Source organism: Mus pahari, chromosome 12, assembly GCF_900095145.1.
Source record: "Mus pahari chromosome 12, PAHARI_EIJ_v1.1, whole genome shotgun sequence".
NCBI lineage: Eukaryota > Metazoa > Chordata > Mammalia > Rodentia > Muridae > Mus > Mus pahari.
Window position 1 is genome coordinate 1,314,509 of NC_034601.1, and position 18,102 is coordinate 1,332,610.

An 18,102-nucleotide genomic window follows, 5' to 3' on the forward strand; every position below is an offset into this window, starting at 1 on the left:
TGCTTACAACTTAATCAGTAGCTCAAGGCAACATTTAATTGTACTTACAAAAAGCATGTGATACCTTGCTTTTAAATTTCAGGGTGGAAAGAAACGTAGGAAAGACCGAATACAGGACTTGATTGATATGGGGTATGGCTATGATGAGTCAGATTCTTTCATCGATAACTCTGAGGCGGTGAGTACTTAGTGGTAAGATGTTGTATGATACTGACAGTGAGGTTGTGGCATCTCAGTGTGTCCTCTTTGCAAAAGCAGCACTGAACTTAAGAGGAAGAGACCTCCTAAACCCAGAATTGTTTTTTTTTTTTTTTTTTTATTTGAAAACCTCTTTCTAAAACATCTAGTAGCTTGCACATTAGTGATTGAAGAGAGGATGTCTTAGCATAGTGTCTGAAGAGTGACAGGAAATCCCAGTTGCATCTCTTAAAATATGCTTTGTACCTTGGACCATAGAACCAGAAGTGGGAACTGATAATATGTTTTCCCCCTTTAGTATGATGAACTTGTTCCTGCTTCTTTGACTACAAAGTATGGAGGATTTTACATCAACTCAGGAACCTTGCAGTTTAGACAAGCTTCAGAATCTGAAGATGACTTCATTAAAGAAAAGAAGAAAAAATCTCCGAAGGTTAGGATATTCTTTCTTTTGGACTTTAGAAATATTTTTTGATGTGTCTGTGAAATTAGTAGGTTACTCTAGAATATGTAGTCTCTTAGGACGGCTCAGGAGACTGGTGGACAGGTATACGATGTGAACATGGGGATGCTGGTCAGGCCTTCGTCATTTCATCCATGTCTCAAGATGGTCCAGCAGGGTCATGTTTCCAGATAAGTCTTAGGGAGAGCTATGAAACCACTCCTCCTGACTTTTCCACTGTGGACTTGGAGAGGACTTTAGTTCTGGGGCTGTCACCCACTGCATACTGGTCAGCCTTAGTTTGAGTGTATTCAGGGCCTGCGTACTTAAAATGAGCGGATTCACCTACAACCAATTCTAAAACAGCCACCATGGTCTTCACTTGAATGTTTGCAGGAAACACTGTTGTTGGAATGCTATGGGTTCTTGACCCAGGGACTGCTTTGAGAGACAGCTTTTTGTTCATGAAGGAAATGAGATGGGTCTGAAGATAGACCCCACACAGAGCAAGTCTAGTGTACTTGCTCTGGGGGATTATGTAACTGCCTTGTTTTTCATTCTCAGAAGCGTAAGTTGAAGGAAGGTGGTGAAAAGATAAAAAAGAAGAAGAAAGATGACACTTATGACAAGGAGAAGAAATCAAAAAAGTCCAAGTTTTCCAAAGCCGGGTAAGAGGGAGCAGCTTTTCACGAGGAAAAGTTCTGGTCTATGAGGGCACATGAGGGCCCAGGGATACCTGGGCGCTGATTTTCCTTCCCTCTCCTCTCCAGCTTCAAAGGAGGCTATAGGGCCTGACCCTCCTCTCCAGTCTCTTCTGACAGGGCTGTTCTGGGCAAGTCAGCCATTCTCATCTCTGTGTGTTGGATAGCCTGTGGGCCTGCGTTCCTCTGTCAATGTCAGCAGCTATTTCTGTCACCATATGATTGCTGATGTTCCTTGTTCTCTTGGCACTCCTTTGCCTCTTCTGTTTCTGTTCTTTTGTTTTCTATGGTCGTGTTTCCTCCTTACCCAGTCAGCCTAGCTGCCTTCAAGTTGCTGCTGTTCTCTGCTTCTCATGTGTTCTTCCTTGAAATAGCTTTCCTGCCCCTCCCATTTTTTGCAGACATTTATTTCAGCCTGGTAGTGGTTCTTAAAAAAACCATGGGATATTTAGCATTACATTACACTGTATTGCTAATCTGTATTCATGCTTAAGTTTTGGTCCAGCAAGAACCTTTGCCAAAAGGATGGAGGCATGATAACAGAGTGGTCTGATAGAACAAAGACTATCATGGAGACCCTTCCCTAGGAGCAGGGATGAAGGCTGCTGAGTTTCTCATGGAGAATCCTACAACCTGAGTAACCAGTTTCCCTCTTGCTCACAGCTTCACAGCCCTCAATGCCAGTAAGGAGAAGAAGAAGAAGAAGTACTCTGGGTCATTAAGTGTAAGAGAGATGCTCAAGAAATTTCAGAAGGAGAAAGAGGCTCAGAAGAAAAGGGAGGAGGAGCATAAACCTGTAGCTGTGTCATCAATAGAAGCTCAGGGCCTGAGGGAACTGGAGGGCACTTCTGACCCATTGCTCTCACTCTTTGGCTCTACTTCTGACAATGACTTGCTCCAAGCTGCCACTGCCATGGACTCTCTGACGGATTTGGACTTGGAGCAGTTGCTCAGTGAGTCTCCAGAAGGAAGCCCTTTCCGAGATATGGATGATGGAAGTGATTCCCTTGGGGTGGGATTGGATCAGGAATTCAGGCAGCCCTCTTCCTTCCCCGAAGGCCTGCCGACACCCCTGGAGAAGCGTGTTAAGGAGCTGGCTCAGGTATGGTGACATCATGTGGCTGGGCTTTCCTGGAAGCCATTTCAGTAGATTGGCATTAGCTCTGCACCTCATGAGGCTTGATGCTCGAGAAATCCTTTGGTAAAGTGTAAGCCTTTCCCAGGTTCTCACTTCATCCCAAGGAGGAAACAGTGTAATGCCCACCATGATTCAGTTTTTCACCTTTTTTGATTCCTCCACTTCTGGAAATTTTATTTTGGGGACATTTTTCTCTTGTTCGGTTTTCTGCCAATTTCTTTCTTACAACTCCCGTTTGCTTTTGTTGACCAGCCCTGATGTTGACAGCAGGCAACTGAGATAAAATGTCATCTTTGAATTCTTCCAAAGATTTTGAAAGTTCACTGGCTTGTAAACACATGAAGAGCAAGCACATGCTTAGCTGTACTGGGTTTTACTTGCTCTGGTATCATTACTAGTGTTGAGGTGCACCTGTTTGGTGATGACTAGAAGCTTAGTTTGAGCACCTCTTCCTATCCCAGAAAACCAGCAAGCAGTCTTTACCATGAAATAGCCATGCTGCTGTTTTCCTCCAGTATTTGGAGATGATCTCTTGAGTCCTAAGAACTGTCAATTAAGTGATTTACTACTAACTATAATCTAACTGTGGCTCATTAGTTTTAATACCGTTGCCTTGGTTAAAATAGCAATTCTCTGTAGACACTGATTTGGATGGTAGCTCTAGGAGTGTTTGTGCTCAACAGCTGTATGTTTTGAACTAGTACTACTTACAGCATTTTCAGAATCACTATTGTGACTATTTCAAGTTTCAGGACAGTGTAAAACATCAGCTTCAGTATAAATGTTTTGTTTTCTCACCTAGAGAAGATATTTGAACACAATGTACAAAGCAAACAAAACACCTTATTCATAGCTACAGTTTCTCCTTGTTAGCCTATATGTGGCATATCTAAGTGTTCTCGAATGTAATGCTTTAATAAATTGTGACATGTCAGGGACTCAGTTATCTGAATATGACATTGAAGGGAAAGGAGTTGAATCTGCACTTGGCATGTTTGAGCATATTGTCTAGTTGCTCAGAATTTATGTTTAAAAAAATTACTTCTTGTTCTTTTCAATGCTTTGATTTGTAAGCACATTGTTTTGTAGTCTCTCAAAGACTTGTTAACTAAGTTAAATGAGACCAAGTGATAGTAGACCATTGTTTATTTTAATAGAAAAGTCAAAATAAAACTCCTGGTTATGTGCTCACTCCCACAGTAGATTGTGATCAGAGTAGTAACCTATTATTTCACCTTTTTTTGGGAAAAGATATAGTAGACATGAAGTGCCACACCTGAGACAGTGTTGGACTGTGGTACAAGAGCTCTGGGTAGACATGCTATCTGGTAAGTTGTCTCACCTGAATAATGGCTCCTTTACAGCTTACATTACAGATTTTGCTAAACCTGGAGCCCTTCATATGTGCATGAGTGTCTGGGTGCCTGGTCCTTTGTGATAATTTGCTAGGAAAGGTTGTCTTTCCAGAGAAGAATGTATTTGGACATAGAAGAACATTACATAGAGTTCCAAAAGCCACACATGGTTATTTGTATCCTTAATAAAGAATTCTGTGCAGGATCTTGAATTGAACACAGCATTTTAAAAGTTAAATTTGAGGGGGCTGGAGAGATGGCTCAGCGGTTAAGAGCACTGACTGTTTGTCCAGAGTTCAATTCCCAGCAACCACATGGTGGCTCACAACCATCTATAATGGGATCTGATGTCCTCTGCTAATGTGTCTGAGAACAGTGATGGTGTATTCATATACATAAAATTTAAAAATCAATTAAATTTGATAGCTAGGCATGGTGACACTCACTTATAATCCTAATTGTTGAGAGGTGGTGACTTTCCTAAATTTATTTTCTTCCCTTATTCTTTTTAAAAATAAGATTAGATAGATTTTAAATCTTGACTTTAGATGAGATACATGTCCATTTCTATTGATTACATTTGAAAACAAATGCTAAAACTTGGGCTTGGCTACATATTATTCCTGACTAAGCTGGTTAAGTGCCTCTTTTCTGATCTTGATTAAACTCATACTTGTGGCTGCATTCAGCCAGCACATTAGCCATATACTTCCCTATGAAGGGTTTCTGCAGATCATGGTAGTCTCACTAGTTACTCCACCTTACCTCAGAATTGGAATCCTGCTTCAGTCTCCAGAGTAACTGGGATTATGGGTGTGTGCCAGCAAGCCCAACTTCAGTTAGTCTTTAATTCGGATTGATTTAAAATGTAGCACCTAAGTAATTCACTATAAAGCCAGACCCTCCAAGATGCAGTTTAAAGGCTTTAAAATTTAAAAAGTTTAAATTTTTTTTTTTTTTTCGAGACAGGGTTTCTCTGTATAGCCCTGGCTGTCCTGGAACTCACTCTGTAGATCAGGCTGGCCTCGAACTCAGAAATCCGACTGCCTCTGCCTCCTGAGTGCTGGAGAAAAAAAAAAATTAAAGGTTATACAGTCAGAAAGCTTTTGAAGTACTGGAGAAATGGCTTAATATCTAAAAATAAAATGTATAGTCTGGTATGGTAGTACATGCCCCTGTAATTGTAGCTCTTAGGGAGCAGAGGCCAGAGAGACAAGAGTTGAAGGATAGGAGTGAGAAGGGCAGATCAGTGGCTAAGAATGCTAGTTGCACAACCATTGAGGACCTGAAGTTTGGATCCTAGCACTTACATAACAAGCTAAGTGTGGTCTAGTATATGCCTATAACCTTAATGCTCTCAGGGTGGGGTGGAGCAGAAGGATCGTTAGGATTAGTGACTAAAAGCCTAACCCAAAATACTGAATTCCAGGAATAAGGTAGAGAGTGATTGCGAAGGACAAGTGATATACTCCTTTGGTGTCTTGTGTGCACACACAAGTACTTACATACACACAAAGTACATATAAACAGAGTTCAAGTTCATCCTTCGGTTAATAAAACCCTGTTTCAAAAAAGGAATATATATCTGCAAACTTAAACTGTTGCTGCCCTGATGAACAATGTGACATTTGAATATCTGTTTAAGAAGTGAGATTGAATTAACTAAGGATACTTTTAGAGTATAAATTTAAAAAAAAAAAAATTTGTCTGGGGAGATAATGAAGTGCTTGCTACACAAGCATGAGGACACATGTTTTGATTCCCCAGAATCCTTGGATAGTAAGCCATGATGCCTAAGAAACAACAGCTGAGGTGGTCTGCCAGCCAATATTTGTACCAGTACACACGCATGCACACTCATTGTATACACACCACACAGGGTTCAATTTTATTTTCTTCCTACATTAACTAAGGCTGTAGCTCAGTGGTACAGGGCTTGAATAGCATATATGAGACCCTATATTCTATCTCCAGCAATGCAAGGGTGAGGGGTGCAAACTAACCCAAACACAGAAACAAGACCCCCAAATATCAAAGTAATAGAATCCCACTGCTCTAGAAAAGCACCAAGATTGAATCTGAATGCTTTTTAAAAGTATATGAAATTGCACATGCCCTTTAGCCATGCAAAGAGTCTTATGCCTATAGTCCTAGCACCCAGAAGTCAGGATTGCAAGTTTCAGGGCAGTCTGGGATATATTGTAAGTTCAAGGCTGGCCTTAGATACACCGCAAGACTCTATCTTTTAAAAATTAATAAGTAAAATAGGTTAATTTAAAAATAAAATCCACACTGGACAGTGGTGGCATATGTCTTTAATCCCAGTACTAGGAAGGCAGAGGCAAGCAAATCTCTTGAGTTTGAGGCCAGCCTGGTCTACAGAGTGAGCTCCAGGATAGCCAGGGCTACACAGAGAAACCCTGTCTCAATAAAATAAAATAAAATAAAATAAAATAAAATAAAATAAAATAAAATAAAATAAAATAATAAATAGACTGCATATGTCCTTTCTTCCACTGTCAAGTGTTTATGTCATACCTTTCATGGCTATCTTTTAGCCAAGGTATCCTTAGAAGCTTGAATTTTATATACTTTCTCCACATTCATTTCTGATTAGTCAATATTTAATTTTTTCCATGTAGTTTGCCTTCTTAAAATTGTCTGTTCATGTGTTTTCTTTCATTCATTCAGTGGACCTTCAATTTGATAGTTGTAATGAATACAATGGCATAGATTCAAGTTTTTATCCTCCATGATCTTGTCATGTAAACACAATAGAGAGGTAGACAACTGGCTGAAGTACAGAACAAATGAAATACCTTCAGTCTTGTTTGGATGGCTAACCAGAGGGCTAGGTAGACAGCCAGACTGAATGGAGATCAAAGAGTAGCTCTAAGGACTCAAACTAGAGTCCAGAGTGTTGATTAGACTAGTCTTCAGGGCAAGAGGTCCTTGTCATAAAGTAGGGCAGAGCTGAGTGTGAGTCACTGGACAGTGGGATCCTCAGAGTGTATGGTAGGAGACGAGAGCTGAAGTGGATGGCTAGTGGCAGGTGGTGGAAAACCATGTGACATGGTTGGGTTTGAGTCTCAGCTGGAAAAGAACCCTTATAGGGTTCTAAGGAAGTTAGTGAGATGGTTTAAGAAGGCTAACGTGCAGGTTTGGGTAGGAACCTAGGAGGTCAAGCAAGTAAGTTTTAATAAGTTGCTTACTTACCCAAGGCCACTCAACTACTCCTTTTCAGAAGTAATTGGAAGTGATTTAGAGGTAATTGGAAGTACTAGTCCAGAGTTCAGAAGAGAAGGTTCAGGACTTAGAGGCTTAGATTTGAGGGATCTGCTGAAATGTAGAAGCCTGAGCATCAGGAGTTAGAGGTCAGTATCAGCTTTTGAACTCTGTTTCTTGTGGGCAGGGAATAAAGGACCTAGTAGAATAGGCAAGTGGAGTGGTCAGAGGAGCCAGGAGGACCCAGAGATTGCAATTACAAGAAGGCAGAAGAGTAAAGATTTATATATCTTTATCAGAGAGTTACCTTGTTGTCCCCATTTTGTATAAGGTTTGATTTCAGAAACTATATTTTGCCTTAATTTTCAGGTCAGCATCTTTTAGTTTAGGTCAGTGATTCCCAACCCTCTTCACTCATTAGAATCACCATGTGGCATGTTGAGAGAGATCTGATGTTTGGGCTACTTGTCATAACATACATTCTTCAGTTCCAGCTCCCAAGATTATGTTTTGATTGGCCTGGGGTAGGGAAACCTGCCTAGGTAACTTCCATGTGCAGCTAAGAGTGAGAACTACCAGGATGAATCTTTGCTGTGGTCACTTCAGGGATCGCTGGACTTGTTCTCCAAGTTGTCATCTTCAGTATGACATATTATTTCAGGAGTCTGAGTGTGGGATACTGTACAGATTTTCAAAGGATGTCCTTTAAGTGCTGAAGCTACACAGTCATTTTTTTTTTCCTTCCCCAAATAGGCTTCTCTCTGGGTACTGGATATGACTGTAGTACACAGTATTTTTATTACTTTTCATTATTTTTTGATACATGAAAGTCTTTAAATCAGCAGGTCTTACTTAACCCATAGGTTGCAACTCTTTCATAGAGTCACCTAAACCCATAGATATTTACATTGTGATTCATAGCAGTAGCAATGTTACCGTTACAAAGTAGCAATAAAAATAGTTTTATGGTTGGGGATCACCACAACATGAGGAATTGTGTTAAGAGGTTGCAGCATTAGGATGGTTGAGAACTGCTGCTTTAAATCTAAGAGGTTTGCTGAAGATCTTAGTTGTTTTTCTACCATTGACAGTATAGAAATCCCAATTTACAGGGTGGTTGGTAAGAGCCTGGACACAGAAGCTAGACCTAAGCTGGCTGAGTTGGTCTCTAGCCAGATGTCTCAGGATCACTTCTTTCTGATTAATATGGTCCCAAGAAACTCAACCCACAGATGCTGCATCAGCTTTGGGATGACCTTAATCTGGGGCTGGGGAATAGTCAGGAAGATAGCAGAGTGTTTTGTCGGCAGGTGCTCTTTGGGAGCGATGACTGTGTGCCTGCTGGTGAATGTGAGGAATGCATGGGAAAGGGCACTAATACATTACTGTTACTGTCTCCTGTGAATCAGGCTGCCAGAGCTGCTGAGGGAGAGAGCAAACAGAAGTTCTTCACTCAAGATATTAATGGCATCCTGTTAGAGTGAGTACCATCCATCTGTTTGTTTGTCTCTGCTCTCCTATTTAAAATGAAACAGGGACATTGCATCTGTCTCCATAAATGATAGACCTTACTAATCTTCAGCAACAGACATTATTAAAATGATATAGTACATATATTGTCATAGTTGGAAGAGGATTTCTTGACAAGTATGCGATGAAAAAAGAGAATGCAGAAGAATGAATGACAACCTGGTGACCTCAGGTCTGCTGGGAGTTAGGTGCCTCTCAGCGTTCCTCCTCATTTTCACTTGTGCTGCCATTTCTCTTCATCCCATCATGCTTTGCCCAGAGCCCCAAAAACCTGAGGTATAATATAGTTGTCTGAACTATATTATAAGGACAACAGCAAGCATACAAAGCTAAGCCATGTCAGGCCACAGCTTTGCCGCCTTTTTCCTGGTTGTATTAGGTAGCAGGATCAGCCTGATGCTCAACAGCAAGCAGAGTTTTGTATGTAAGAACAGTTGTCAAGGCTTGGATGTTTCCACAAATGGCCTCTACTGAGTAGAATGTGGATGAACCTTTTGGCTCAACACAGGGCCTCAAAGAGAACCTTGAGGTTCAGGTGAGAGTTTTGTGTCAACAAAGAGCCTGCTTGATTGTGTCACATAAAGAAAGCTCAGGCTTTTTCTGTTTGGCTGGAGACACTAGACAGGATTTTCCTGATCTCATGATCATGGATAGAATTAGTAACTGAAAATCAAAATGTGGAGAAGGCTGGAAAGATGCTCTAGTGCCTACAAGAACTTGCCATTGCTCTCACAAGAGAACCTGGTTTGGTTCCTAGTACCAAGATGGTGGCTCACAACTGTCTTTAACAACCTGGCTTTTTAACTTCAGGTCCAGGGGATCCAGTGCCCTCTTAAAGGTTTCCATGGGCACCAGGCATGCACATGGGACAGACATATACATATAGGCAAAACACTTTGCATAAAACAAAAATAAATCTTCAAAATACTGTCAGGAAATATTTCCTGCCAACTCCAAGCAATTTGTTACTTTCACTTTTAAAACTTTCATATTTTCTTTGTTTATGAAATTTAATACTCCTATCTTTTTGTCTTTGGTTTTGTTTTCTTGACTACTTTTAACTTGGTCTTATCCATGACCTAAGAGCCTTGACTCTTTTTTCCTAGCCAAGTTCATCAAGCTTGAGAGTTTTTCTTGTTGCTGCTGGAGATTTTGTTGCTGTGGCCACATGGTTGGTTACATTGTGTGACTATCAAGATAAGATTCAACCTACTTTTGGTGCCTAGCTTTCTTCTCCAGTCTGCAACCTAAGGAAGAGGAAACTTGCAGTGAGCTGCAGGCCATTGCTGACTGTGTTGTGTTCTTCAGCATAGAGGTGCAAACTCGGGAGCTGACTAGCCAAATCCGTTCTGGGGTGTTTGCCTATCTGGCTTCATTTCTGCCCTGCAGCAAGGATGCTCTAGTCAAGCGTGCTCGGAAACTTCACCTCTACGAACAGGTGGGTGGCAGAGTCTGCCTAAGGATCCCATCTGCTGCACTATCTCCTTCTGATAGCTCATTATGGGTCCTCAGTGTAAAACTGGTTCATGAGCCAAGCCTGTACTGTGTCCTTTTTTTGTAGGGTGGGCGCCTGAAAGAACCACTCCAGAAGCTCAAGGATGCCATTGGTAGGGCTATGCCTGAGCAGGTAGCCAAGTACCAGGATGAATGCCAAGCACACACACAAGCAAAGGTTGCTAAGTAAGTGTGTCCCATCTCACTTGAGTATCATCTTCCTGTATTATCTCCCTGTATCTCCTACTTCCTCTTAAAATTACTTGTATATAATGTGAGTTGATTGCGGGAATGTGCATGAACTTGCAGAATCCAGAAGAGAGTCATATGCCCTGAAGTTGTTAAAGTTGATTGTGAGCTAGGGTGCTGAAAACTGAATCTGGATCCCCTGCAAGAGCAGTATATGCTTTTAAACTCTGAGCTATCTCTCCAGGTTCCTGTCTCTTTCTTTTTACACTCCTCCAACACTTTTTACATTTCTCCTTCATGTGTGCTGTCATCCATGTAGGGAGCCTGTGTGCTTTATGTAGGGCATGGGTGGTTAGATAAAGATGGTGTTAGGTGTTGGCTTGATTCATTGGTGCTTTAGACAGATGAAAGAACCTCAGGAATTATTATTCTTTCCTTATAGGTTAGGTTATATGAAGATAGTTTTTGTTGAGTTTCTCTAGGCAATGTAGCACTTTCTGATCTTAAAGAAAGTGCTGTAGGAGGGAGGAGTGGGAAGCTGGTGGGCAGGAGGACCTCAGAATTCCTTCCTGTATAGGATGCTGGAGGAAGAGAAAGACAAGGAACAGAGAGAACGGATTTGTTCTGATGAAGAAGAGGATGAAGAAAAGGGGGGCCGGAGAATAATGGGACCCCGGAAGAAATTCCAGTGGAATGATGAAATCAGGTGTGCACAAACTGGGACCTTGCATCATTGGAGGGTTTGTGAGACCAGTGTCTGAGCCTGTCCCCATATTGCTAATGAAGGTTAGGATTGATTACTTTCATGGGTTGCTGAAAGCACACAGTGGTGACTGTGAAACAGCATTTGGGGTGGTAAGAGGTTGCTGATCGCTCTCTCTGCTCCTCAGGGAGCTTCTGTGCCAGGTGGTGAAGATCAAGCTGGAGAGCCGTGATCTAGAGAGGAACAGCAAGGCCCAGGCCTGGGAGGACTGTGTGAAAGCTTTTCTGGATGCTGAGGTCAAGCCTCTCTGGCCCAAAGGCTGGATGCAGGCCAGGTGAGGCCTTTGTGCTGAGGCAGGGAAGTCTTGCCTGGCTGGGATGATCCCTGCCCCATAGGTTGCTGTCTTATTGATTCCATTCTGATGTCACTTGAGTACTTAGGGACATACTGGGATCTATAAAGGAGTCTTCTTAATCTATAAGAGGGATCTTATTTGTGGAGTTCAGTTCTTGTAAGTCCTCTTCCCACTTTAGTTGGAAAATTGGCTGCATTCTCTTTTCCTCACAGTATGAACTTTGTTGTTTGATGCAATGGCTGTACCAGAGGCTAAGAGATGGAAGTCATCTTAGGGACTTCCTCATGGTTCCAGAAAGTTTCATTCACAAGGAGTGGTGCTAATTCCATGCTGGAGCTTAGTGTTGAGCTTCTATCCAGAAGCTCCTTCATGTGTGCTGTCATCCATGTAGGGAGCCCATGTGCTTTCTTTTTTCAGGGTTTCTCTGTGTAGCCCTGGCTGTCCTGGAACTCACTCAGTAGACCAGGCTGGCCTCGAACTCAGAAATCTGCCTGCCTCTGCCTCCCTAGTGCTGGGATTAAAGGTGTGCGCCACCATGCCCGGCTGCCCATGTGCTTTCTGTAGGGCATGGGTGGTTAGATAAAGATGGTGTAAGGTGTTGGCTTGATTCATTGGTGCTTTAGACATGAAATTTTCATCTTTCCTTACAGTTAGGGAATTTTTATTCTTTCCTTACAGTTAGGTTATATGAAGATAGTTTTTGTTAAGTTTCTCTGGGGAACAAAAACATGCTTTATGTGCTACTTCACATTTTTTCCTTAGGTGGATTTAAATAGCACCACTGCCTTAGGGAACTTCTGTCTATGATAGGTTGCAACAAAGCCATTGACTTTCTTGGTAAAGCCTAGAGTTCTGGCTGTACATAAGTTGGTGATGCCATATTAGGCCCCTCAGCTGGATTAAGTGCCACTGAGTACCAGAGCTTTCAGGAACAATCTAGAAGCAGAGTTGTGGCATAGTGGGGTAGATATGATACCCCAGCCCTTTTTCTTTCAGGACTCTATTTAAGGAGAGCCGACGAGGCCATGGACACCTGACATCACTTCTGTAAGTATCTCAGAATTTTATTTTCTGGGGCACTGCTATTTTAATCTTTTCCTGTGGATGTCTTCTGAACCATTTCTGTGTTCATTTCTTTGAACAGGGCCAAGAAGAAAGTAATAGCTCCCTCAAAAATCAAGATGAAGGTGAGTCAGCCTGTTTGGGCCATGTGCCAACTGTCCTGAAGCTATGCTCAGGAAATCTCCTGAGTGACTGTGGCACTCTTGAAGGAGGCAGCCATCTGAGCTGGGCCACATAACTCTAGCTGCAATTTTCTCGACATTATTCAGCCAGCCCAGCTCTTGTGGTTGTGGGACTCAAGAGTCTGAAGCAGCCCCAAAAGAGTGCAGTGCAAGGCCACTGTAAATGTGAAAGGTCACTGGTGTAGTAGTCTTCTTAAGGAGTATACACTTGCTGTGGAACTGTGAAGCTTGTAGCAGTAGCAGGAAAGAGAAGTGGCTGTTAGTTACCTGGGAGAATCACAGGGAAGTACAGTGGATGGAGCACAGTCATCATGCTAGGCTCCTATTTGCAAGTATAACAATATCTTTAGCTTGGGCTCCCTTTTATGGCATGGGACTCAAGCTCGACCTGTGATTGGTTGGCTACGCCTTCAATTTCTGCTCTGTCTTACCCCAGCACATCTTGTAGGCAGGACAGATTGTAAGTTGGAGGTTTTGTGGCTAGGTTGGTGTCGCAGTCCCTCCATTGGAGGTCTTGCCTGGTTACAGGAGATGACCAGTTTATCAACCTGCTTTCTTATGGCACTCAAGACCACCAGTCCAGGAGTGGCACTGCTAATAGTGAACTGGACCTTCCTATGTCAACCATTAATCAAGAAAATGTGGGCTAGAGAGATGGCTCAGTGGTTAAGAGCACTGGCTGCTCTTCCAAAGGTTCCGAGTTCAATTCCCAGCAACCACATCATAGCTCACAACCATCTGTAATGGGATCTAATGCTCCATTCTGGTGTGTCTGAAGATACCTACAGTGTACTCTTACATAAAATGAATAAAATAATTCAAAGAAAGAAAACCAACCCCTCCCCCCCCAAAAAAATAAAAAAAAATATACCACAGGCCAATCTCAGTTAAGATTACTTCTTCCAAATTAGGCTTGTATTAGGCAGTTGATATACAACTAGCAAGTACAGTGAGTAAACCTTGTAGTATTTTAGAAACTAAAAGAAGAAAAGTTTTGCTGTGGGCATGTGTATACTTAGCAACAAAGAATGCTAGCTTAAAACCAGCCTCCACCAGCTAGATACATATGACCAGATAGTACTACTAGTCAAAGCACACATGGTACCTACACTCATCCATCACTCATAATTACCCAGTAAGCTTGAATTACTTGTTGACATCCTCATAAGAGGCCACTATTGGCATCTTTGAGTCCATCTAACTATGAACATTTCCATTTTCCTTTAGGAATCATCTGTTAAGCTTGACAAAAAAGTTTCTGTCCCATCAGGACAGCATGGTGGTCCCACTACTTTGCTCTCAGAACATCAGGGTGGAGGCCTGAACCCTGGGGCAAACAGCAGGGAGCATCCATCCCAGGCAGCTTGTGGCCTCACTGACTCTGTTCCTGTCACCCTGGAGGACTCCCTGGATGAAGACCTGGTCCGGAATCCAGCCTCCTCTGTGGATGCTGTGTCTAAGGAGCTGGCTATATTGAACAGCAGAGCAGCCAACAGTTCCGAATTCACACTGCCGGCACCCTCCAAAGCACCAACAGAAAAAGTTGTTGGTGTTTTGTGTACAGAAGAGAAACGGAACTTTGCAAAGCCCAGCTCTTCTGCACCACCCCCTACGAATGCTCTGCAATCACCTCTCAATTTTCTGGCTGAGCAGGCTCTAGCACTGGGGCAGTCCTCTCAGGAGAAAAAGCCAGAGGGTTCCGGCTACAAAGAGCTACCCTGTCAGGCTCCCCTTAGCAAGGGTGTGCCTGAATTGCACCTGTCCAAAGCAAAGCACCACAGTTTGCCACGGACGCCTCATGGACCCCAGGCAGCAGCTCCCGTGCCTGGACCCCAAGTCAAAGTCTTTCATGCAGGCACTCAACAGCAGAAAAGCTTCACACCCCCATCCCCATTTGTCAACAAGCTGCAAGGCCCAAAGGCCACCTCTCCACAGTGTCATCGTTCCCTCCTGCAGCTGGTAAAGACAGCACCCAAAGGCCAGGCATTCCATGCCACTATGACAACCTCCTCCGGAAGTTCACCAGCCTCCAGCAGCAGCGCCCATAAGACAACAGCCTCAAACTCTACCACTATCAGCCATCCAGCAAAGCTGCACCCCACCAGCTCTGTGGGGCCATCTTATAAGAATAACCCCTTTGCTGGCTCAGTCTCTAAACATGGGGCCTCTTCTAGCAGCCCATCGCCCGGAGGAGGAGCCCAAGTGCAGAGCTCTGTTTCTGGGGCCTTGCTCCCAGGGGTGCAGCCTGCCTCAGCAGGACAGCCTGCTAGCCGAGCTGCCCCAAGTTCTGCTGTGAAAAAAGCACCTGTTACTCAGAAGCTGACCCTTGTAGCTCCGCCTGGAGGGCCAAATGGAGATTCTGGTGGTGGGACCCAGGGAGTGGCAAAATTACTGACTTCCTCCCTGAAGCCTGCTGCAGTTAGTAGTGTGACATCGTCTACCTCCTTGCCAGTGAGTAGTCCAGCATTGCAACCTTCCCCAGCTGCAAGGTTTTGGGGATAAGGCTGGTTGTCTTTCTCAGGTCTGTAAAAATGGTCTGAAAGAGAAAGTCAGGTGGTGACAGTTAAGTGAGATTAGATACTGGGGGCAGTATTGGGTTTTCTGTTTAGTCTCACTTTTACTGGTGGATGGAGGACTGGTATAGCCTGAATGTCTTAGCAGTGGAACTGGGAGGGAGGGAAAAAGAAAGGGAATATCTTTTCCTAGAACCTGCCTTTGCACTGTGACTCAAAGATGGAAATACCTTCAGCTGTTAGGTAGCAGTTAGAATGTGTTTGTACCTCAGTACAAAGTGGCAGTACCTTTTGGTTGCAATTCTCTGATTAGCTTGAAGGAACTGTAGGACAAGGTGACTTGACAGAGCCTAGCAGGGAAGGTGTAGGGTGTGTGTGTATGTAAAATTAGAAGTTTAGCCAAGGGCGGTGTTGCACATCTATAATCCCATAGATAGAAGCAAAATCAGGAGTAAAAAGCAAGACTTGGCTACATATCTACAAACTGAGACCAGCCAGGATATATGAGGTCCTGTCTTAAATTGAAAAGAGGTCTGGAAAGATAGCTCAGCAGGTAAAAGGAAAAAAAGCACATAGAACAGGACACCAGGCTATGGTGGCAGTCACACCTTTACTCCCAGCACTTGGGAGCAAGGCAGAGGCAGGTGGATCTCTGAGTTCCAGGACAACTGGAGCTGTACAGAGAAACCTTATATGGGGGTGGGGCTGGGGGTAGGGTGACAGTACCTCTCTTGAAGAGTGCCTGAGTTTGGTACCCACCACCCACCTCAGGTAGCTCCTAAGTGCCTGTAACTCCAGTCTGCAGGAGCTCTGAAGCCTCTGGTCTCCTTTGGCACACATAAACACACACATAAATGTAAGTATAAATACACACACACACACACATATGCATATATATCCCTATACATGCCCATAATTAAAAATAATTGAAAAGTGAAAAGGAAAGCTTGATCACAGGTTGGGAACTTGGAAGCTTTTTTCTTTTCCTGTATATTTAGAAAATTGTAGACAGGTTGTTCTAGCAAGGTCTTGATTCTTTCTCTCTACCACTACATATAGTGACTGTGCACACTAGTTTCCAGAAAAAATGGTATATACAAACGTGTTTGTTTGAGTGTTATGGTGTATGTCTTGTGTTCAGTCTTTACCTTCTGTCTTGTTTGAGACAGGGTCTCATTGTTCACTACTGCATACACCAGGCTAACTGGCCCTTGAGCTTACAGGCCTTCTCGTCTTACAGGTGTTACTGGTTATAGGCTCATGCTAACATACTCAGTTTTATATGGGTTTTAAAGATTCAAACTCAGGCCTCGGGCCTCAGGCTCTATCAGTGGTAGAGCACCTATGTAGCATACACAAGGCACTACACTACTGCTTGAACAAAAAAGGAAAATGGGAAATCATTGATTTAATGTTGCCTTGACAGTATATTATAGGCTGGTGATATAGATCAGTTATTACAATGTGTGACTAGCTTGCATGAAGCCGTGATTTGATTCCCAGCACCATACAAATTGGGCAATGGTGCATACTTGTAACTCCAGCACTGGGAGATAGAGTCAGCCAGATCAGATGTTCAAGGTCATCCTCAGCTACATAATAGGCCAGTGTGGGCCTATTATGACACCTGTCTCAAAAATAGAAAAAGGGCCGGGCCGTGGTGGCACACACCTTTAATCCCAGCACTTGGGAAGCAGAGGCAGGTGGATTTCTAAGTTCCGAGGACAGCCTGGTCTACAGAGTAAGAAGTTCCAGGTCAGGGAAACCCTGTCTCAAAAAAACGAAAAAAAAAAAAAAAAAAGGAAAAAGAAAAAAGACTTTGAGCCCTTGGATTGAAGTTTGCAGTCATGGTGAAGATCTCTATCAGGTAGGGTTCTCACACTTTTTGTGACAATCCGTGGCCTTCCTGGGATGTGTGCACCCTGTCAAAGTGAAACAAGGGCCTATAGTTGATAACCTGCAACTCAGCCCAGTGTCCTGGGTACTGGGATTAAAGATGTGTGCAGCCATGCCCCGCTGAACAGGACTTCCTGGGTTCATGAATACTTACTCGCTGGTCTTATTGAAAGTATGATCTTGGGCTGGTGAGATGGCTCAGTGGGTAAGAGCACCCGACTGCTCTTCCAAAGGTCTGGAGTTCAAATCCCAGCAACCACATGGTGGCTCATAACCATCCGTAACAAGATCTGACGCCCTCTTCTGGAGTGTCTGAAGACAGCTACAGTGTACTTACATAAAGTAAATAAATAAATCTTTAAAAAAAAAAAAAGAAAAAAAAGAAAGTATGATCTTGTGCAATCAGATTTCACTAGCCACACTCCACTGTAGCGCTACAATGAAGCTATCTAATTTCACTTTAAAAATCCAGTGATGGGCAGAAGTGTCCACTTCCATGTGAATATGTGGGAAATCAGTTTTGAATATTACTTAGGAACACCTCATTCTGGTTGGACTATATAAAAGTCTTTTTGTTCAGTGTATAAATTAAGTTTTGAAATTTGGATGGTAAATCTAACCTCATCACCTTTATATTTAATCTTAGATTATATATTATACTTGTGTGTGTGTGTGTGTATATATATATATATATATATATATATACACACATATATATAATACATTTATATAATCAGGTAGATCTTTTAAAATGAGAATATTTATTGTATATTATATATCCATTTAAACATATATATCTACATAAAAATAATATATAATATACACATGCATAAGGTTATATGACTATAAGCACTTAGTGCGGAAGGATGTCACTGTCTGATGAGAGAGGCTTGCCTATTGCCATCATCTTATCATCTTATATCATTTTCAGTTGTTTCTTTTTCTTGCTGTTTTGTTTTGTGTTTTATGTTGTTTTGGGTTTTTTTTTTTTTTTGTTTCTTGGGGTTTTTTTTTTTTTGTTTTGTTTTTTGGGGGGGGGGGGGAGACAGAGTTTCTTCCGTGTAGCCCTGGTACTCTTGTCATAAACCGGGCCTTGAACTCACAGAAATCCACTTGCCT

General features: G+C 42.7%; 1 protein-coding gene across 2 annotated transcripts in view; it reads left to right on the plus strand.

The window, feature by feature from the left end:
• Positions 1-18,102, plus strand: part of Ubn1 (ubinuclein 1) — a 34,776-nt gene that overhangs the window by 11,333 nt on the left and 5,341 nt on the right. For both annotated transcript variants that reach the window (XM_029544385.1, XM_029544384.1), the window contains exons 4-15: positions 83-178; positions 497-631; positions 1,205-1,308; positions 2,005-2,443; positions 8,469-8,539; positions 9,898-10,027; positions 10,151-10,269; positions 10,850-10,978; positions 11,163-11,309; positions 12,327-12,377; positions 12,475-12,517; positions 13,802-15,025. In XM_029544385.1, the coding sequence (XP_029400245.1) occupies positions 83-178; positions 497-631; positions 1,205-1,308; positions 2,005-2,443; positions 8,469-8,539; positions 9,898-10,027; positions 10,151-10,269; positions 10,850-10,978; positions 11,163-11,309; positions 12,327-12,377; positions 12,475-12,517; positions 13,802-15,025 (2,688 nt within the window). The remainder of the gene's footprint in view (positions 1-82; positions 179-496; positions 632-1,204; positions 1,309-2,004; positions 2,444-8,468; positions 8,540-9,897; positions 10,028-10,150; positions 10,270-10,849; positions 10,979-11,162; positions 11,310-12,326; positions 12,378-12,474; positions 12,518-13,801; positions 15,026-18,102) is intronic.